The 23,099-nt window shown below is 42.2% G+C and overlaps 1 protein-coding gene across 1 annotated transcript; it reads left to right on the forward strand.

The window, feature by feature from the left end:
* Positions 1–15,259: 15,259 nt before the first annotated feature.
* LOC135105689 (transient receptor potential channel pyrexia-like) lies at positions 15,260–22,611 on the forward strand. The gene is made up of 5 exons (XM_064014075.1): positions 15,260–15,278; positions 15,775–15,815; positions 20,090–20,147; positions 20,283–21,876; positions 22,074–22,611. The coding sequence occupies exons 2-5, from the start codon at positions 15,795–15,797 to the stop codon at positions 22,471–22,473; spliced, it is 2,073 nt and encodes a 690-aa protein (XP_063870145.1). The 5' UTR covers positions 15,260–15,278; positions 15,775–15,794; the 3' UTR covers positions 22,474–22,611.
* Positions 22,612–23,099: the final 488 nt, after the last annotated feature.

The following is a 23,099-nucleotide window of genomic DNA, read 5'->3' on the forward strand; positions in this document are numbered from 1 at the left end:
TGCTAAAACTCTACTTTGAACAATTCAGGGCTTGTTCCTCCCTCTCCTCCACCCTCTGACTACTTCATGCTACTTATCAAAATTCTTCACAATGATGTTTTCCATGCCCTCACTGGCCTAAACCCCCAGAGGGCTTATGGACCTGATGGGGTCCCTCCTAATGTTCTCCGAATCTGCACCTCTGTGCTTGCACCTTGCCTAGTCAGACTCTTTCAACTCTGTCTGTCAATATCCACCTTTCCTTCTTGCTATAAGTTTGCCTACATTCAGCCTGTTCCTTAAAAAGGTGACCATTCTAATCCCTCAAACTACTGTCCTATAGCTTTAATTTCCTGCCTATCGAAAATTTTTTAATCCATCCTCAACAGGAAGGTTCTTAAACATCTATCACTTCACAACCTTCTATCTGATCACCAGTATGGGTTCTGTCAAAGCTGCTCTACTGGTGATCTGCTTTCCTTACTGAGTCTTGGTCATCCTCTTTTTGAGATTTTGGTAGAGCTTTTGCTGTTGCCTTAGACATATCAATAACTTTTGATTGAGTCTGGCACAAAGCTTTGATTTCCAAATTACCCTCCTATAGCTTCTATCCTTCTCTGCAACTTCATCTCAAGTTTCCTTTCTGACTGCTCTATTACTGCTGTGGTAGATGGTCATTTTTCTTCTAAATCTATTAACAGTGGTGTTCCTCAGGGTTCTGTCCTGTCACCTACTCTCTTCCTATTATTCATCAATGATCTTCTAAACCAAACTTCTTGTCCTATCCACTCCTATGCTGATGATACCACCCTGCATTTTTCCATGTCTTTTCACAGATGTCCAACCCTTCAGGAAATAAACAGGTCACACAGGGAAGCCACAGAATGCCTGACTTTTGATCTCTCTAAAATTTCTGACTGGGGTAGAGCAAACTTGTATCTATCAACTCAACACAGCCTTCCAGACAACTATCCTCTCTTCTTCAGTGACACTCAGCTGTCCCCCTCTTCTACACTGAACATCCTCAGTCTGTCCTTTTTTTATAATCTAAACTGGAAACTTCACATCTCATCTCTAGCTAAAACAGCTTCTATGAAGTTAGGCATTCTGAGACGTCTTTGCCAGTTTTTCTCACCCGAACAGCTGCAAACTCTGTACAGGGCCCTTATTCATCCATGTATGGAGTATGCCTCACATATCCACTCATATTGCTCTTCTAGACAGGGTGGAATCAAAAGCTTTTCATCTCATCAACTCCTCTCCTCTAACTGACTGTCTTCAGCCTCTTTCTCATTGCTGCAATGTTGCATCTCTAGCTATCTTCTACTGCTATTTTCATGCTAGCTGCTCTTCTGATCTTGGTAACTGCTTTCATCCCCTCCTTCCACAGCCTCAGTGCACAAGACTTTCTTCTTTCTCTCACACCTATTCTGTCCACCTCTCTAATGCAAGAGTATTCTCAATCATTCAACTCTTTCTCTGGTAAACTCTGGAACTCCCTGCCTGCTCTTGTATTTCCATCTTCCTATGACTTGAATTCCTTCAAGAGGGAGGTTTTAAGACATTTATCCTTCAATTTTGTCTATCATTTCGGACCCTGTTTGGGGACCATCATCTCAGTGGGCTTTTTTCTTATTGGATTTTTGTTGCCCTTGGCTGGCATCCCTTCTACATAAAAAAAAAAAGACAACAGCAGAATCTTTCCACTTGGCCTTTAGCTAGGATATTAAAATTTTATCCTGATAAAAAAAAAAAAAACAGCAGAATCATTCCACTTGGTCTTTAGCTACGATATTAAAATTGTATCCTAATGAGAATGGTATCATGGTAAAGGGAGAAAGGACTCTCAGAACTACAAATAAACTAATTCTGCTGGATTGCTTTCCCAAGCCCACTCCAGTCAACCCTGTTGAGGTCCGTATACCCAGAGGCTTGCCCCAGTTTCAGGAGAGGACAGATACTGAGGGGCAGGCCAGGCCAGCCTGAGTAGTATCTCAAAGGTCCCAGGAGAGGTGGAGGAATTTAATCTCAGGTGGTCATATTACCTGAATATAGATTCAGGTAATGCCAGGCCCCAAGGCATGGAAATTTCTACTTACATCACACACAATATCAATGTGTTATTGATTTGTCTTGTGATTTGTATATAAATTGTAAGGTCATATTAAGGAATAATTAAGATTAATCTAGTACAAACTAAGTATTAGTTATTAAAGTAAATAAAATAGGAAATAGAAGTGAGGAAAATGCCTTTTTTTTTTTTTTTATGTGAGGAGGAGGCAAGGAAGCAGCGAGTCCTGCTGGTTAGCTCAGCAGCCTGCCAGCTGCCATCACCAATATAACAGTCCTATTCAGACGTATTCTCACTACACTACTTTAGTTAAATCTACGAAGTTAACTAGAACTTAGAAGTTGGAACAATTGGATGTTGAATAAAGCCACTGAAAGAGGGATTAAAATCATTAATAAATTTGAGGAAAAATAGAGGATAAAGACAAACATTCAAAGACTTACACCAATACATCTAGGTACAAGAAAAACTATACCTATTAACATAGAAAATCAGATACCATTTCGAGCCAAAGGCAAAAAGCCTCAGCCTGATAATAAAGAAAAAACGGCTATCTACCAATCATAAAGAACATCAAAAACACGCTCATACTGTCTTGAGGAACTTATACAGACTCAGATTTCCCAGAGAAAATAAGTCCACCTAGTTATGGCACTTGGACTTCCTATATTGGCCTACGCTCCCATCCTCTTACATGCCATGAGCAAAGCCCAACTCGGTAATTTACAAAAGGTACAAAACAAAGTACTAAGATTAGCAACAGATCAAAAACATCCATACACACTCACTTCTAAACAATGTCATAAACATACAAACACAAAGCCAATTAGCACGAGACTACATGAAATGGCAACCAAGACATGGGACAGCTTTAAGGGAACTGGAAACACCACCTTCATCAGTTTATTAGAGCAGAAAGAACACATAATCAAATACAGTGGTCACTTTCCCATTAGCCCTAGCAGTATAACACAACCACCCTATCCTTTGTACAAATTAAAACCCAAACATTAAACTTCACCCTGACTAAAATTCCATATCATCTATCAACTTACAAGTAACACTCAAAATTCTCTGGATCTACTGCATTACCCCGACAATGCCACACGCTGTTGATCTTCTTCCCTCATACTCTGCGCCCCGAGTCGTTGGGGCTGAGTGTAGCCTATGCACGTGTTCCTTTAGGCCTCTTTCACACAAGGCGTGAAATTCACGCCGCGTGAAAAATCACGCGGCGGGAAGTTCACGCTCAATCGTTCACACGTGGTGGTTTTTTTTCACGCCTGACTCCTGGAATTCTGTTTCATTATTGCATTGCTGTGCTCCGAGAGTGGTCACAACTCACAAGTGTGTGTAAAAACAGGTGAACAAATGGCTGCCCAGAGTAAAGAAAAAAAAGCCCTCCTTTTATATTTGTTGTATAAAAGACAGCAAAAAAAGGATTCGCTATTAATTGCAGTCATCATTTGATCTGAAAGAAGGATGTTATTTTTAAAAACTTAGATTTTTCTATGTTTATGTGTTTGCTATTACATAAGTACACATTCAGTAACAATAAAAAATGACTTTAATTATCCTTTAACCTATTGTAGATTTTCATTCAGTACGGGAGATGCACACGTCCACAATACCCGCTGTCTGAACTGTACTGCCAGGTGGCGGCGTGACAAAACACGCCGAGTGTGAAAGAAAGCATTGAACACCATTGGAAGCTAAACTTTGGCGTGAAATTTCACGCTTCGTTTTTAGCAGACACGCGCGGCATCAGGCGTGAAATTCATGCCGCGTGAAAAAACTGCCACGTCTGAACAGAAGTATGCATTTTGTATGTCCGCTTAGGTTGGGCGTGAACTTCCCGCCGCGTGATTTTTCACGCCTTGTGTGAAAGGGGCCTTAGGGCTTAGCATCCTATTCACTTAAGTTCATTTACCCATCCCAGCGAGGGATCTGGCCACTAGGTTAATTCAGCTGACACCTAGATGCGGCGTCGCACCCTGTGTCGCGGCGGACGGCCAAGTCCACATTATGGGGAGTGCTGTTGTAAAAGGCGGCAGTGACAATGAGGGACTCTCTGGGGAAAGGCCATTGCTGGGTCCTTTTCCATGGGATGGGGGCGACAGATGATCTGTACTCACTTATCGCTCGCCCTCCCTGGAAAATAAACAGAAAGTAACATTTCAGGACTCATTCAAGCACAATCTATGTTAACTAGATCTTACATGTGAACACATCCTACATTCATTTCACCAACCTCCTTACCTTGCCAGAGCCAGCCTGATCACTTTATATCTAGAAAAAATAAAATAAATAAATAAATGAATAAATAAAAAAAAAAAAATGATTATAAAAAAGAGGAAGAAAAAACTAGCACATATATTAATGGAAAATCATCAAATTTCAACAACATAACTTTGGGAATTCTATACATAAGTATACCATATACTTACCTGGGATATGGATTTACCTCATTGACAAATAATACATTTGAAACATGCAAACGCCCACACGTCCACACCCACACCCACTAAGACAAACATCTACATTTGTACATACATAGTTAAACATACACAATGTTACTGTATGTAAAGGGTATGTACCTCACGTCATTATTCCTCGGCATTTATAAGTGAAATGTTCGATAGTTTTCTATTTACATGAAAACGTGTAATATGTGTAAGTATCAGTATTTAATGCTATATTAAGCACCGAAGCTGATGCTCACTTGTTAGGAGTGTGGGGTTAACCTGCTAGTTGCCTGCCGGCATCACTCACGGCCAAGTCGCGCTCAGACAAAGACGAGCAGGATGGTGACCGAGGTAAATACTTTAATTTTGTAGTAAAAACTGATTGTCATAGTGCCAAGTCAATTGCATGTATTGTTAATGAATATTGTAATATGTTGAAAGTGTTTAATATCCGTGTATAATGTTATTTTGTAAGAAATTGAGACCGAGAACTTGTTCGCAGTTCTTACGGTCATGTCTACCTCATCAATAAACGTGTCAGGGAGACACGTTTATTGAAATGCCTTTCCTCGACCCTACGATGATGGGTGTGATCAGTAAAACAGATCACCTGAGAGCCAATTGATGCCCAGCCGGTGCGGCTACACACAACTACTCAAAATCAGACTTACACAATACCTGTCTTGGTTCAGTGCCCCAACCCAAGCTCAAACCTCGGAGTAGCGGCTCCCACAAAAAGATAACATTAACAACAAAATCAAAAGAGAAATAGCAAGGCGGTTTGCCCACAATCTTCTACTCTTCTACTTTCTATTTTTCCTCCTGTACTCTTATACTGTACCAAGTCTTCTGTTCTTCATACTACTTTACTAGAATAAAAAAAAAAATAGTAAAGCATCCCATCGTAGCCCCTGAAGAAGAGTCACGGACCGGACAGTTTTAAGGAATAAAGAGAATGTCTTTAAGAAAATATAAAATGCAGAACTTGCCATCACTTTCAAACATATATAGACTTGACTAGCTCTTTCTAGTCTACCTGCAGGTATAATCAATCAATTCAATCAGTAGAACACCGCCTCTCCTCTATTAAAAATCATCTTCTTTTCCTCACTGAAACACAGGTGTCTGAGGCAAATGAAAGTAGCCCCTTTTCTGTTCCCTCTTACTTTCTCTATCCTCATTTTCAATCCAAAGCTGGATGTTGCGTTTATGTGCGCAACATCTTAACCTACTGGATGTTGCGTTTATGTGCGCAACATCTTAACCTACTCTCGTGCCCACGCTCTTGAATCTTTCAAATTTTCCACCATCTGGCTACGACTACAGAATTACTCTCAAAACTAAATTCATATGTGCTGTATACCTATCATCTAACTCCTCTTACTATAAGAAATTATTTGACTTCTTAACTTCCAAAGTGGAGAACATTCTCTCTTCCCTTTTGTCGAGATCTCCATTCTTGGAGACTTCAATGTTCATTACCAGCTTTGGTTTTCCTCTCCCTTCACTGACCATCCTGGTGAAATTGCCTTTAACTTTATCCTCCACGACCTAGAGTAACTGGTACAACACCCTACTCATATTCCTGACCGTCTTGGTGATACGCCCAACATTCTTGACCTTTTCCTAACCTCTAATCCTGCTTATGCTGTCGCCCTCTCTTCTTTGTTGGGCTTCTCCGATCACAGTCTCATACCTATATCTTGTCCTATCGCTCCAATCGCTCCTCAGGATCCCTTAAAGCGGAGGTGACACCAGCATTTTGCGTCTGCTAATTGGGGGGAGCTGAAGAGATATTATGTTGATTTTCCTTAGAATGGCTACTGCTTCCATGTCAGAGACCCGTCTCTGTGTTCTGAGCACATAACAGAGGTGATAGTGTCTGACGTGAAGGTGTACATTCCTCTCTCAACCTAAATCTTCCAAACCTTGGTTTAACACAGCTTGTTCTCGTGCTATACATGATAGAGAGATGGCTCACAAAAGGCACTTGAGCCTTCCATTACATAAATCTCATGTGCTTTATATTTCTGCCTGGAATCATGCCAAGTCTGTTCTCCAACTAGTCAAAAATTCCTTCATTAATATAGTGTCAAAATCCTTCAAGATCTAACTCCCATCGTGACTTCTGGCACCTAGCCAAAAACATCTCCAATAATTTTGCTTCCACATCTTTTCCTCCTTTATTTTAACCTGATGGCACCACTGCCATCTCATCTATTTCTAAAGCTGAACTCTTCGCTCAAACCTTTGCCAAAACTCTACCTCCTTCTCTTCCACCCTCTGACTACTTCATTAAAATCCTTCATAGTGATGTTTTCCATGTCCTCACTGCCCTAAACCCTCAGAATGCTTATAGACCTGATGGGGCCCCTCCTATTGTTCTCCGAAACTGTGCCTCCATGCTCATACCTTACCTAGTCAAACTCTTTCAATTCTGTCTATCAACATCAATCCTTCCTTCTTGCTGGAAGTTTGCCTACATTCAGTCTGTTCCTAAAAAGGGTGACCGTTCAAATTCCTCAAACTACCATTTTATTGCTTTAATTTTCTGCCGATCTAAAGTTTTTGAATGTATTTTCAACAGGAATACTCTTAAACATCTATCACTTCACAACCTTCTGTCTGATCGCTAGTATGGATTACGTCAAGGCCGCTCTACTGGTGACCTTCTGGCTTTTCTAATTGAATTTTGGTCATCCTCTTTTAAAGATTTTGGTGAAACTTTTGCTGTTGCCTTAGACATATCAAAAGCTTTTGATAGACTATGGCACAAAAGTTTTGATTTCCAAACTACACTCTTATGGCTTCTATCTTTCTCTCTGTAACTTCATCTCAAGTTTCCTTTCTGATCATTCTATTGCTGCTGTGGTAGGCGGTAACTTTATTCTCCCAAATCTATTAACAGTGGTATTCCTCAGGGTTCTTTCCTGTCAACCACTCTCTTCCTATTATTTATCAATGATCTTCTAAACCAAACTTCTTGTCCTATCCACTCCTCTGGTGATGATACCACCCTGCACTTTTCCATGACTTTTCATAGACATGCAACCCTTCAGGAAGTAAGCAATTCATGCAGGGAAGCCCCAGAACGCCTGACTTCTGATCTCTCCAAAATTTCTGATTGGTACAGAGCAAACTTGGAATTGTTCAGTGCTTCAAACCTCAGTTCTTCCATCTATCAACTCGACACAACCTTCCAGACAACTATGCCCTCTTCTTAAATGGCACTCAACTGTGCTCCTCTTCTACACTGAACATCCTCAGTCTGTTCTTTATTTGATAATCTAAACTGGAAACTTCACATCTCATCTCTAGCCAAAACAGCTTTTATGAAGTTAGGCGTTCTGAGTCTTTTCCGCCAGTTTTTCTTACTGTCCCCTACTCAACTGCTAACTTTGTAAAGGGGCCTTATCCGCCCATGTATGGAGTATGCTTAACATGTATGGGGTGTACCACTATTTTAGACATGATGGAATCAAAAGCTTTTCGTCGTATCAGTTCTTCTCCTCTAATGGATTGCCTTCAGCCTCTTTCTCATCGCCACAGTGTTGCATCTCTTGCTATCTTCTATTGTTATTTTCATGCTAATTGTTCTTCTGATCTTGCTAACTGCATGCCTTTCCTCTTCCCGCAGTCTCGCTGCACATGACTTTCTTCTTTCTCTCATTCATATTCTGTCCACCTCTCTTAATGCAAGAGTTAACCAGTATTCTCAATCATTCATCCCTTTCTCTGGTAGACTCTGGAACTCCCTGCCTGCTTCTGTATTTCTACCTTCCTATGACATGAATTCTTTGAAGAGGGAGGTTTCAAGACACTTATCCTTCAGTTTTCGACGATTGTCTTGACGTCTGTTTTGGGACTGGTGCCTAACTTGGGTTTTTTTCCGGTTTTATTTCCCTTGGCTAGGGACCTTCTAACATAAAAAAGTAAATAAATAAATAAATAAACAAACACGACGAATTCAGGCTCTTCCTGATAATCCCAAGCTATCAAAACTGAGATCGCCACTCAATTTAACCCGCCGACCAAGAAGGGAATATAACAAACGCCAAATAAACTCCTACTTGCTGAGAAAGAATCGCAAATCACGTGCTAGGGGGCACAGATAGAACGAAGAACCCACAAGTATGAGGCTAATGAAATATCAGAACTTTATTCTGAAAAACCACTGCGCCGCACTTCCATTATTTTCCAAAGGTTCAAGTGGTTACTCGGGTTTTTAAAGATTTTTTTTTTTTTTATGGTTCTTATGACAGATTAACATTCTACATTTATAATAGGAAAGACACTCTTGAGAATCCAGCTAATAATCTTTATAGCTTTTAAAAATAATTGTGGTTAGAAGGCAAAGCGTTTCTGAGTGTGGGCCTACACAAACACACACACACACACATTTGTCGCCTTTTCTTCTACAATATACTATTACGATTTTCTGTAAGAAAATAATCTTATACTGTTCTATCTTTGCCTTAACAATTTATTTAATCCTTTACCCAATACATGGTGGAAGCTCTAGTGCGGTGGGCAGGGCTTAGGTGATGAAACTGGGGAAAATGCAAGGCAGTGAGATTGATGCCCGCGCAGCAGGACAGGGAGAACACAGATAGATAGATAGATAGATAGATAGATAGATAGATATTTTATTGACCACAAACCTGACTACATGAGACGATGCATAATATATAAATGGTCCAATTATAACAGTTTAAATATTCGTGTGTGGCGACATAACCATTCTCATTATTAATTATTAAGGTGGGATATTACACTTCTAGATAAAACCTAAAAATAAGCATAAAACACTTCTAGATAAAACTCAGAAACAAGCATAAAACAATTCATATATGATTACACGTATTTATCCAAAACAGCATGACAGATGTGACAGACAGTAATATAATCTTTCCTTTCAGTAAACAGATTTTCCATGGTGGTAATACCAAACTGGTGACGCAAGGCTGAGGACAATGTTCAATAACGTGTCTTTCTGTCTATACCTGCCCACAGAAGCATAGTCGCTCCTTCATGGGCAAGCGACCTCTACCACGCCTGTTCCACCGATCCTCCTCCACTGCCAGGCTGTGACCGCTTATTCACTAACGCGCTCGAGCTCATTCACTCCGATTTTAGTGGTGTAAGTGTCATGTACTGAATAATGTGGATTGATCGTGTTGTACATGTGCACCCTGCTGGATACTGACACGCTAAGTTTCGCTTTCATGTTTTCAATAGAGAGACGTAATTCATCTACATCGGATTGGATAAGCTCGTGCACGTAGCGGGAGGTCGGAGACCTATGGTCCATTGTCACCTTAATAGCGTGTGTTTGGGGGTCGTCTTCCAGGCCACCGCGCTCCCTCCACATGCTCGAAAAAAATTTTCTCTCTGTTTTACTAAAGCTTTCAAGGGTGGGTAACAAAGTTCAAGCAGGCAGAGGTCATCTGAGGTGGTCCTTCGGACTCCCAGTAGCTGTATTGCTACTGTATTGCTGTATTGCTTGTGAACAGGTTTTGTCACCGTTAAGCCAAGATTCACATCCATACAACAAGGTGGACGTCAGGGTCGCCTCGAATACTTTGCGCTTAACAATAAAAGGAATGTCATTATTCTTGTTAACAAATGACACAAACTTTAAAATATGGCACATTTTGTTTTGCGCACGTCCTTTGATGGCTGAGGTGGTGGATCCATCCGCAGTGAAAGGGCTACCGAGGTACACGTATTGCTGGCACGCCTCCATCACCAAGCCTTCTACATCCAAGGGCTGCCTGTCCTCCTCGCTGCCGTTGATAACAAAGAATTTAGTTTTCTTTAAGATTACCTCCATGTCATGTGAACTGCAAAAATCTTTTAATATTCTTATTTCGCTTAGCATGGCAGCTCTGGAAGTGGACAGCAGCACAGTGTCATCCATCAGGACTAACACGTGCAGCCAGGCAAGAAATCCATCAACGCAACAGTTTTGCTTGATAAGTGTTATTAAATCATTAACAAAAATAACAAACAGTAAGCAAGATGTTGAGCAGCCCTGATGCACACCTATCGAGGCAGTGACGACTGCTGTACCCATTATACATTGTTAACTTTTACATGGCCACTATAGCAAGTAACATTACCGTCCCACAACCCAATCTCTTTAAAATACAAAATAATGTGTTTATAGGTACGTTATCATATGCGCGAGTAAGATCCACAAATATAATAAAAAGCTTAAATTTCTTCCTTCTAGCAACATCTGTTAACAAACACAGTGTGACAATATGATCCCCTTCCCGCCTGGCTGCCTGCCTACTCCCTGTGAGGTTTAAACCATTTGTTTAGTCTATTACAAAGCACCATATCATACAACTTTGTGATGCTGTTGATCACTGTTATACCTCGGATAATTATTAACCAAAACACGGGAGCCTCGTTTGAAAATGGTAAAGAGCTTGGCAGTCACCCAGGGGCTGGGGTATATGGCATATAAGAAAATGTTATTAAATAGGGAAGTTATCCATAAAAGCCATGCCGCAGGGAGGTGTTTGAACATCCCAGGCGGCACACCATCTGCCCGCACGCCTTGCCACCCTTAATATGCCGCACCTGATCGTCCACTTCACGAGAAGATATCGGATCATCCAGCACAGGGATGTATATTTCGCCTAGAAATTCATCAATATTTGGTTGCCTTACATCTGGAGGATTAAATATCATATTAAAATGATTTTGAAACTCTACATCAGAGGGCGGAGTGACATCGTGTGTTAGGGATGGCGTGTGACTAACTTCTCCCTTCCAATTGACTGCTTGCCATATCATTGCATAGTCTTCATTGTTTAGAATATGTTGCCATCTGTCGTGCCCGGGCATCCTAGGAGTACGCAGTGCTTCACTCCTCTTGCTTGTACGAGCGCACTCGTACAATAGAGAGCTGATACTGTGGGAAGGCACGTCAACATCAACGCCAACCACTGGGGGATCCCGAAGCTCCAACTCCTGAGTTAACTTCTCTGTATCTATTGCATCATATCTTACAGGATACTTACTTAAAGCATTATTGTTTTTACTATACAAAGCGGCGTAATCACCCAAGTGTGATTCTCGTTCAGAAAGGCAGTCTAAACTGGCGCATGGTACGTGGAGGGTGATAGATATTGGCGCATGATCAGATGGTAGTGTAGGTTTCTGGTGAACTTCAAAGTTGGATACAAAACCGAGCAAATTTGATGACACAATACAGGAGTCCAACTCAGATATCCACAATTCCTCTTGCCGATAAGTTAATTTGCTTTTGTAATGACTGCATGTCTTGAGGTTGTTCAAAACCAACAAATGTTCATCAGCACACAACCCTAACAGTGCTAACGCGTTACCACTCGCTGTTCGTACTGGGTCAACAATGTCGGGATAAGACAAATCGTTCAGACCAAGGATAACTGGCAACCCACTCAAACTATTACCATAACGAGCGTTAAAATCACCCATCAATACACACCTGTTAAAACTATTTGTTTTGATCTTCTCCTGTATCCTTCCTAATGCTACATAACTTAAATAAGGAAGAGTCCGGTGAGGGGATATAACAGAAGCCAAATAGGGTATCGGGGATACACTTGAGTTTGAACCACACCTGATCTGGTACACTGACATCTGTTTCTGTGACATATGGCCGTAAATGATCCTTCACCAGTACACAAGTGCCACCGCGGTGAGGGTGTGCACTATTTCTGCTCACAAGGGAGAGATATATTGGGCACTGTGTCTTAATTTCTTTCTAACTAACAATATCAAACTTTGAAAACATGTTTAGCACATTATCCTTTTCTATTTTGGTTTTTACTACATTAATGTTCCATGACATGATATCAATACAGATTTGTGGTCTAGCTAAAAAAAATGAGGCTTCCACATATCAATAACAACGCCATCTCTATATAACTTCTTTTCCTTTGTGTCGAGTCGTATCACACATCCCTGGTTTTCTGGACGGTTCATCTCTGTGTGCTCCGCAGTACGCAGCCTCTTCCATTCCATTCGTACCGAGGGATGTTTTTATTTATGAAGATTTTACTATAAGTTGCACCTCGCTCTTTCAGCCTTGCATTTTTTTTTTTTTTTTTTTTTTTTTTTTACACGTCGTCACGTTCGGTCTTGGATCCAACGACGACGAGGATGGGGCGGTGACGGCCAGATGCTGGGTCAGGGCGGCCCAGTGTTGTCGCCGATCATTGCCAACACCTTACCGATCTTGTCATCGTCGCTAGTAGCCCCATCAAGAGCTTGCTGGTCATCGGGTACTCCGGTGATGACGAAATTTGTCTCCCTCTGCTTCGCATCCACACTCTCAAGAAACAATTGTTGCTGAGAGATGATGTTTGCCTGCTTGTCTATCTTCTCTTGCATCTGCGTCAGCTTATTTACGCGATCTTCTGAAGTCACGATAGTCTGCTTCAGTTCATTTAATTCTTTTGCAACATTTGACAGCTGCACCTTTATCCTGGTAGCCATCACGGCATCCGTATCACCTGCTGACAGGATTGCTTCAATCAACTCATCTTTATTGACGCTCTTAAGTTGATTTCCCTGCATCTTGATTAAATCTATGAGCGACCTTCCAGTCATGGTTGGTGCACGTATGGAAATACAACTGGAAGGTGATGGAGAGTAGACAGTTGCTTGATTAATTGGTTATTTTAACATATAGGAAAGGATGATCAGTGTGGTGTGTGCGCTCGTATGATAGTGACGTCAGACATAGGTCTTCACTCGTCACAGGGCTTCTATAGCGCATGCGCAGACCCAGAGAAAATTATGCAGGGGGATTTGGCTTGGAGACTGATATATTTCACTCCGTTTCTAGACTAAGTCCGAAACCCATCACACTACATGCTCTCCTAACAGAATCCAGGTGCCTTAGTCTGCCTCCTCTGTTGTCTGTTGAGCTGCCATTGCTGTATTTAGCACAGCATTTGAAGAAAATGGAAGAGCACCTTACCTGGTCTGTTTACACCTGCGCACCACACACACACACACACATATATATATATATATATATATATATATATATATATATATATATATATATATATATATATATATATATATATTGGATTGTACGTACAATCCGTATTCTGAATCGTTTTGCTTTTTCACTATGACTACTGTCAAAGGTCACAGAGGTGATTAGCCGGATTCCCAAGAGTATCTCTCCAGTAAATTTGTTACTAGAACAAGAAAAAAAAAAAAAGACATCCTTAAAAACCTGCGTAACTTTGAAGGTAGTGGATATGCTGCCAGAAGCGTTTCAGACTATAGTCCAATATCCTGCAGCTAAAGTGTTCCTACAACAAACCAAGTCAAAGAAGCAGGAATTACACACATTCCTGTCACGAAAGGGAAGAAAATGCAGAATTCTGTTAGAGTTAAATTCAAGAAGTGGATGACACAAAAAGATAAGGATGTCCATGAAAATGCAACTGGAATATTATGTTATAATTAGGAGAGAGTTTATATAACAGAAGAAATCAAGCAATTCATCGAGTTTTCGTGAAGAATAAATAACATCGAACATGTGAATATCTTGGTAATCAAATCTCATGTGAATATCTTGGTAATCAAATATACAAAATACTCATTATTGTAGCCGCCCGGAGGCAGCTAAAGGATTTTAAATCCACACGGTGACGCGAATTGTTTATTGCATTCAGTCAAACCTGAAGACATACATAATAAACATAAGACATATGTAGCACTACTAACCATTACATATTGTATCAACATAACGTATCACTAATTATGAATTATGCTAATTAGGACAATCAACCACTCGTAATACAGATGTGGAACTCACGTGTTTGGGGGTCTTAAGGAGGCCTGTCACCAAGTAGCACCTGCGTCTGTATTGTAGTGGTCCGATCTTTCCTGGAGTAGTCACACCCTAACTCGGTGGCGGTACAAAGGAATCTGTCCTTCCGGACTTCGTTCCTGCTGGCCCTCGGCGCCTCACGTCTGCCCGTCTTACCCTTAGGTCAGCAATAGTTCCTGGGTGACTCATTCCTCTACGGAGATCCCTCTGTGTCTGATCTACCCTTCGCGCCATGTCATCAACTTTACCACGTAAACTCAACTCTTAACACAACTCTCACTACCTCTCTGCAGCTAAGCTCTCCACAGCTAGTTCCTCTCACACATTTTTACTACTGTGTTTAACTACTATAATGAATTCAGTTTCCATAATCTCTACTCTAATAACTTAGTTTCCTTAGTGTTACCCATGCTTCATATAGTAGTTCACTTCAACTTTCATAACACAGATCATATTATTTAGCATACACTTGCTCAACAACAACTTTCATCCGCTCGGCGGTCTTTCACCCGCTCGGCGGTAACAAGTATGTTATCATCGTGATTAGTGATAACCCCAAATTTGTCCTTTCAACTGTAATAGCTTACTGGTATCTGTATTTTGAAACCATTCTTTCTCTCATAAGAACTATTTTGACGAGTTTTCATGAATCACTAGAATCATCAAAACTCACTTGAAACCCTCATAAACGTCCACTGGAGCCTTTTTAAAGTATTAGAGGTATAGTACGGCGGCGAAGTGTTTAGCAGTGCGATGAACAGCTCACCGCAGCTGGCCGCTAACCTCTGGCAGCGCGCCGCCGGATGTTCCACACGACCCGATAAGCACACACATTAACGAGTGGTTGTGGTGTGGTTGTGTGCCTGGTGGTGAGAATACTGTACAACTGTGGAATGTGCTGGATGTATAGGTGCTGCTTAGCAACACTACAATTCGTGCCGTTTCCGAGGCCACATAAATGTTCTCTCAGATGATCTCAGACATCTGATTTCGAACGATTTTAACAGAATCTACGTACTGGAACTTGTTGTGGTCTTCAAGACCACAAAATGAGTGTTTTTTTTTTATCATTATTATTTTAGGGATAATTTAATCAGAATTTTGGATCATTCTAATTTTTAATGACAATAATACCAATGAAAACACGACAAATCAACTCATATGCTTCTGCAAATAGTTTCCATGAGAGACTAAACTTGACTTTTGACTACTTCCGTATCACGATTGTCCTTGGTTTAAGTCATGGCCAGTGGAACCCGTAGATCGTCCTGATGCAATTCACGGTGTAGTGTGTTTCTTCTACATATCACCATTCGGAGGGAGAGTGAAGCGATGTGACCCAATAGGGAAAAGCTGAGGGGTATATAAGTGATACCTGTCGCTCACTAGTCATTTATTCTTTGCAGTATACGTACATCACTTCTTCATGAATACCTTGCACCCTGAGGTAAGAAGCTAAAGTGTATTTCCTTTATGTTTATGAATAATTATTTTTTTTGTCTCTCTCTCTCTCTCTCTCTCTCTCTCTCTCTCTCTCTCTCTCTCTCTCTCTCTCTCAATCAGTTTGTCAGACATCCTTCTTGCCATTTCGTACAAGCCAACGTAGGGAAAAATAAGAGATAGATGGATAGACAGATAGATAGATAGATAGATAGATAGATAGATAGATAGAGAGAGAGAGAGAGAGAGAGAGAGAGAGAGAGAGAGAGAGAGAGAGAGAGAGAGAGAGAGAGATTTGCTACCTATAATACCTTGTTCGATGCTCAGTTCTCTCTCTCTCTCTCTCTCTCTCTCTCTCTCTCTCTCTCTCTCTCTCTCTCTCTCTCTCTCTCTCTCTCTCTCTCTCATTTTTATTTTTTCCCTACGTTGGCTTGTACGAGATGGCAAGAAGGAAGTCTGAGAAACTGATATCAAAAAAGGGAAAACCCAATGACGTATTACCAGAAGACTGATATGTACTACTTATATTATCACTATCATACACACTGCGTCTGGCTAATGCTCGAGCTAAAAGACGAATTGGAAATAATTAACTTTTGTCTGTTACGTTCTCTCTCGCATCCTCCTGCATTACTAGAAAAAATTCTGAAGTTTTTGTGATAATACTTGAATGCACGTTGTAAACTCTTAAGAGGAGGAGGCAGTAGACACCTGCCGAAACGATAATTACTCCCAGTGAGGTCTAAAGCACTGTTCAGGGGGTGCTGTGAACTTATCATTAAACCCAGCTGTGACCTCACTGAACGTTTCCCTTTGTGTCTCACAACACAAGGGGGCAGTCACAGCCTGCCCTCTAAAGACAACTCTCTTCCTCCACACAAAACTACAAGCACTTAATAACACACACACCCTTCACTCAAAAAATTTCAAAATTACCATGGCGACTCCTACACCAGCCTCGGAGTCCCCATCTGGGGAGGGGGCCATAAATGTCCCCAGGTCGGACTGCCTTTCCGTCGACGACCATAAGTGTCTTGACACCCCTCTCAACTTTTTCTTCATTAACTTCTGCAACATTCGCAGTCTAAGATCTAATTTTCAATCTGTAGAACACCACCTCTCCTTTTTTAAACCTCATCTTCTTTTCCTCACTGAAACTCAGGTGTCTGAGGCAACCGACAGTAGCCCCTTTTCTGTTCCTTCCTACTTTCTCTATCCTCATTTTCGATCCAAGGCTGGATGTTGCGTTTATGTGCGCAATGACTTAACCTGCTCTCGTGCCCACGCTCTTGAATCTTCAGAGTTTTCCACCATCTGGCTACAACTACAGAGTCACTCTCACACTAAATTTATCTGTGCTGCATACCTCTCACCTAACTCCTCTGACTATAAGAAATTCTTTGACTACTTAACTTCCAATGTAGAGCACATTCTGACCCTCATCCCTTTTGAAGAGATCTCTATTCTTGGAGACTTCAATGTTCACCACCAGCTTTGGCTTTCCTCCCCCTTCACTGACCATCCTGGTGAACTAGCCTTCAACTTTGCTATCCTCCATGACCTAGAGCAATTGGTGCAACACCCTATTCGTATTCCTGACCGTCTTGGAGATACGCCCAAAATTCTTGACCTTTTCCTGACCTCTAATCCTTCTGCTTATGCTGTCACCCTTTCTTCTCCGTTGGGCTCCTCCGATCACAATCTCATATCTATATCTTGTCCTATCACTCCAATCCCTCCTCAGGATCCCCCTAAGCGAAGGTGCCTCTGGCGTTTTGCCTCTGCTAGTTGGGGGACCTGAGGAGGTATTTTGCTGATTTTCCTTGGAATGACTACTGCTTCCGTGTTCGAGACCCGTCTTTGTGTGCTGAGCGCATAACAGAGGTGATAGTGTCTGGCATGGAGGCGTACATTCCTCACTCTTTTTCTCGACCTAAACCTTCCAAACCTTGGTTTAACACAGCTTGTTCTCGTGCTATACATGATAGAGAGGTGGCCCACAAAAGGTATTTAAGCCTTCCATCACCAGAATCTCATGCACTTTATATTTCTGCCCAGAACCATGCCAAGTCTGTTCTCCAACTAGCCAAAAACTCCTTCATTAACAGAAAGTGACAAAACCTTTCAAGATCTAACTCCCCCCATGACTTCTGGCATCTAGCCAAAATATCTCCAATAACTTTGCTTCTTCTTCTTTCCCTCCTTTATTTCAGCCAGATGGCACCACTGCTATCACATCTATTTCTAAAGCTGAACTCTTCGCTCAAACCTTTGCTAAAAACTCTACCTTAGACGATTTTGGGCTTGTTCCTCCCACTCCTCCAGAACCCTCTGACTACTTCATGCTACCTATTAAAATTCTTTGCAATGATGTTTTCCATGCCCTTGCTGGCCTAAACCCTCGGAAGGCTTATGGACCTGATGGGGTCCCTCCTATTGTTCTCTGAAACTGTGCCTCTGTGCTTGCACCTTGCCTAGTCAAACTCTTTCAGCTCCGTCTGTCAAAATCTACCTTTCCTTCTTGCTGGAAGTTTGCCTACATTCAGCCTGTTCCTAAAAAGGGTGACCGTTCTAATCCTTCAAACTGCCGTCCTATTGCTTTAATTTCCTGCCTACCTAAAGTTTTTGAATCTATCCTCAATAGGAAGATTCTTAAACATCTATCACTTCACAACCTTCTATCTGATCGCCAGTATGGGTTCCGTCAAGGCTGCTCTACTGGTGATCTTCTGGCTTTCCTTACTGAGTCTTGGTCATCCTCTTTTAGAGATTTTGGTGAAACTTTTGCTGTTGCCTTAGACATATCAAAAGTTTTTGATAGAGTCTGGCACAAAGCTTTGATTTCCAAATTACCCTCCTACGGCTTCTATCCTTCTCTCTGTAACTTCATCTCAAGTTTCCTTTCTGACCGTTCTATTGCTGCTGTGGTAGACGGTCACTGTTCTTCTGCTAAATCTATTAACAGTGGTGTTCCTCAGGGTTCTGTTCTGTCAACCACTCTCTTCTTATTATTCATTAATGATCTAAACCAAACTTCTTTTCCTATCCACTCCTACGCTGATGATACCACCCTGCAATTTTCCACGTCTTTTCATAGACGTCCAACCCTTCAGGAGGTAAACATTTCACGCAGGGAAGCCACAGAACGCCTGACTTCTGATCTTTCTAAAATTTCTGACTGGGGCAGAGCAAACTTGGTATTGTTCAATGCCTCAAAAACTCAATTCCTCCATCTATCAACTCGACACAACCTTCCAGACAACTATCCTCCTCTTCTTCAGTGACACTCAACTGTCCCCCCCCTTCTACAATGAACATCCTTGGTCTGTCCTTTACTTATAATCTGAACTGGAAACTTCACATCTCATCTCTAGCTTAAAACAGCTTCTATGAAGTTAGGCGTTCTGAGACGTCTCCGCCAGTTTTTCTCACCCCCCTCCCCAGCTGCTAACTCTACAAGGGCCTTATCCGTCCATGTATGGAGTATGCTTCACATGTCTGGGGGGGTTCCACTCATACTGCTCTTCTAGACAGGGTGGAATCAAAAGCTTTTCGTCTCATCAACTCCTCTCCTCTAACTGACTGTCTTCAGCCTCTCTCTCATCGCCGCAATGTTGCATCTCTAGCTGTCTTCTACCGCTATTTTCATGCTGACTACTCTTCTGATCTTGCTAATTGCATGCCTCCCCTCCTCCCGCGGCCTCGCTGCACAAGACTTTCTTCTTTCTCTCACCCCTATTCTGTCCATCTCTCTAACGCAAGAATTAACCAGTATTCTCAGTCATTCATCCCTTTCTCTGGTAAACTCTGGAACCCCCTGCCTGCTTCTGTATTTCCACCTTCCTATGACTTGAATTCCTTCAAGAGGGAGATTTCAAGACACTTATCCTTCTATTTTTGACTACCGCTTTGGACCCTCTTATGGGACTGGCATTTCAGTGGGCATTTTTTTTTTTATTGGATTTTTGTTCCCCTTGGCCAGTGTCCCTTCTACATGAAAAAAAAAAAAGATTTCTTGGTGCCTTAAGGGATAAAAAAAGTGCATATGCAGGTAGTTTGTAAAGCATAGTATAATTATTAAGGCCTAATCTTTATACACTCAGCGAAGGTTTGAATGTTTCCTTCGTTATTTACATCGTCCCCTCATTATCGAGTTTATCTGTAGTAACACTTGTTTGGATACACTAGGACAGATTATACCAGATACCACCCACCACAATCGCTTAACTATAAAATAACCCAATAAATATACCAACTAATATTTCACGTTCCCTCCCCCAGGTAGTGGGGTCGTCCCCGATGAGTTCCATACGGAGGAAGAGACACTACAGCATCATGGGTGAGTGGTGCGGCATAGCTGGACTTTGACGAACAAATTGTGGCAGGAAGCTCAGACAGGACGCTCTATGATGGGTATATTTTCTTATAACGTTGATTGTTTGTCTTCACAGTTTTTCTTTTCTTTCTTTCCTAGGAGAGAAACGTGGGAGAGTGGATGTCAAGATTGGAAACTTCTTTAATGCCATTGAGACTCGGTCACTGGAACATCTGCAAGAATATGTGCATAAGGGGCCGGAGTGCATTAATGGCCATGGGGGACCTTTCTTCATCACGCCTCTCCACTTCGCCGCGGAGGTGGGCTGGCTGGAGGGCGTTAGAGAACTCTTGACGCGAGGAGCGTCTGTCTGCGTCAGAAACCAGTACGGCCAGACGCCTCTCCACTATGCCGCCATAGCCAAGCACGAATCCATCACCGCCCTGATGCTGATCAACACCACCAGCACCAAAGCCCTCAATCTTAGTGACATGAGGGGAATGTCACCCCTGCACGATGCAGCGGCCAGTGGCTGTCTGCCTGTGGTGAAGATTCTGCTCGAGCACGGCGCCATAGTCACGACTCTGGACAACCAAGGGCAGTCACCGCTACACAAAGCTGCCAAAGCGGGTGCTTTCAATGTGATGGTGGCCCTCATGGAGGCGGGGGCCGACCTGCAAGAGAAAGATCTGCGGGGCATGTGTGCGATGCGCTGGCTCATCTTCTCCACTGACAATGGTTTGCAGCGTCTGCTGGACCACCTGCTCGTCACCAATGACGGCAGCAGTCGTCACTCTCCAATCACCTTTAACTTCCTGCCACTAGTGAGCAACTCAGGGGCACAACAGTGCCGGCTTCTTTCGTACTTTATCAAGACAGGCAACCGAGACATTCTGAGCCACCCTGTGTGTCATGTACTTATTCTTATCAAGTGGAAAAGAATGAAACTCATCTTCCTTGGATACCTATTGTACTTTGTGGTTTATGCAATACTGACAAGTTTATTCATATTCAGGCACGAATTGATTAAAATAAATGAAGAAGAGCGAACCACTAACGCCACGCTTGGTGCTGATGAGGGCCCCCACACCGAGCCTGACTTGGCGGCAATGCAAGGGTTACACTGGCTGTTGAGTGTCATGACGCTGCTGCTCCTTATGACTCAGTTTAACAGACTCAGGATTCACGGGTGGCGAGCATGTGTCTGTAATCCCAACTTCTGGCTCCAACTGTCGTCGGTGGTGTGTGTGGCGAGCCTCCTTGTCCTGTACTGGTGCCGAGGACTGCACGAAAGAGAATACGTGGAAAACAACATTGGTTCTTTAGAGCTACTGTTTCTGCAACTACAGTTCCTCTTTATCCTCAGGAAATATCCTTCATACGGGCTGTACGTTGCTATGTTCATCAAAGTGGCCAAAGAATTTTTGAAGTTGTTTCTGGTGTACAGCACACTCTTGCTTAGCTTTACTTCCATCATGTTCCTCACCTTCACCTTCAACGCTGAAAACCGGAAGGACCCCGTGTACGGCAGTTGGCCCGTGCTGTTCCTGAAGAGCGTCACCATGATGGTGGGGTCTGTGGAGGTCACCGACTCACTAGCGGAGCAGCTCGACTCCATTCCCATCACTGGCTACGCCCTCATCTTTTTCTCCGTGGTCTTCATCTCCATTGTGCTGGCGAACTTACTCGTCGCCCTCGCCGTCAGTGACATCCGTGAACTACGGAACTCGGCACACCTAACGCGCTTCGCCAGGTGAGTCACATTCCTACTCCTTCCTTCCTTCAGATTATATGATAATGAAAACATGGCAATGCTTAGAAGGCTCTTGGTGCCTCAACACATTAGGTTCTCCGAATTAGTGTCAGGTTTAGTAAAGACTCCTCTGTGGCTCATTTACAATAGGGATATGAGTATTTTATCTTTTGACGACTGACTTTTCATTTCCCTAGCATGGTGGAGGCCCTTCTGAACATGGAGCAGTCGTGTGACTTCCCCTTGCTGCGGCGGATGGCGAATTACTGCAGACTGGACACCGTAGCAATGCACGTTCGCATGTGGCCTAAGCACGACTTCCGTCACCCCTGCATCACGGTGGAGGTGCGCAAACAGCACCAACACCACGCCCAGCAACGATGTGGTTGGTGTGCGTGGCTGGTGAAGCGCTTCCACCCTCGCCGCTACCAGGTGAGCATCCCCGTCATTCTGCACGATGAGGTGCTGGCGAGGATCACCGCTAGAGAAACCATTGCTCTCGATCCCGACAAGCTGGATGTACCTCATGATTATAAAGTGTTTTTTAATGAAATTCTCAGAAGACTTAAGCTCCTCGAGGTGTCTCACATTTATTGATTCCTGAAGGTACAGATCATTACCTCACCAAGGCACCACCGCACACCTTGAATAGTGGCAGCACTTCATGAAAGAGATTCAGATCAACTCATTAGCAATTAACCCGAGGTTGATCCAGAGATATTTCTAGCCATTGAAGAGACCAGGATAAGTAGACTTTGTGGTCTCTGCAAGTCAAACTTGCACAGTCGCACAGCCTGTCTGCTATTTTTTTTTTTTAATAAACACCGCCTGTGTGTGTGTGTGTATATATATATATATATATATATATATATATATATATATATATATATATATATATATATATATATATATATATATATATATATATATATATATATTAAGGGGAAGCTGCAAGAAGCCATCAGTCCTACATATGGCAGTCCCTGTATGAACCATACCTACCTATTTCCACCTATCATTCCCATTCATAAATTTGTCTAATCTTCTCTTAAAGCTCCCTAATGACTTAGCACTAACAACATGATTACTGAGTCCATTCCATTCATCTACCACTCTATTTGAGTACCAATTTCTTCCTATCTCCTTTTTTAAATCTAATTTTTTCAAGCTTGAACCCGTTACTTCTTGTTCTATCCTGGTTACTGATCCTAAGAATTTTGCTT

Source organism: Scylla paramamosain, chromosome 12 (genome assembly GCF_035594125.1).
Source record: "Scylla paramamosain isolate STU-SP2022 chromosome 12, ASM3559412v1, whole genome shotgun sequence".
In the NCBI taxonomy this organism is placed as follows: Eukaryota; Metazoa; Arthropoda; class Malacostraca; order Decapoda; family Portunidae; genus Scylla; species Scylla paramamosain.

Excerpts from the sequence above, each read along its gene's own strand:
- LOC135105689 (XM_064014075.1), top strand. The coding sequence starts at position 15,795 with ATGAATACCTTGCACCCTGAG. Across the intron at positions 15,816-20,089 it reads TGAATACCTTGCACCCTGAG|GTAGTGGGGTCGTCCCCGAT; the intron begins GTAAGAAGCTAA and ends TCCCTCCCCCAG. Across the intron at positions 20,148-20,282 it reads GAGACACTACAGCATCATGG|GAGAGAAACGTGGGAGAGTG; the intron begins GTGAGTGGTGCG and ends TTTCTTTCCTAG.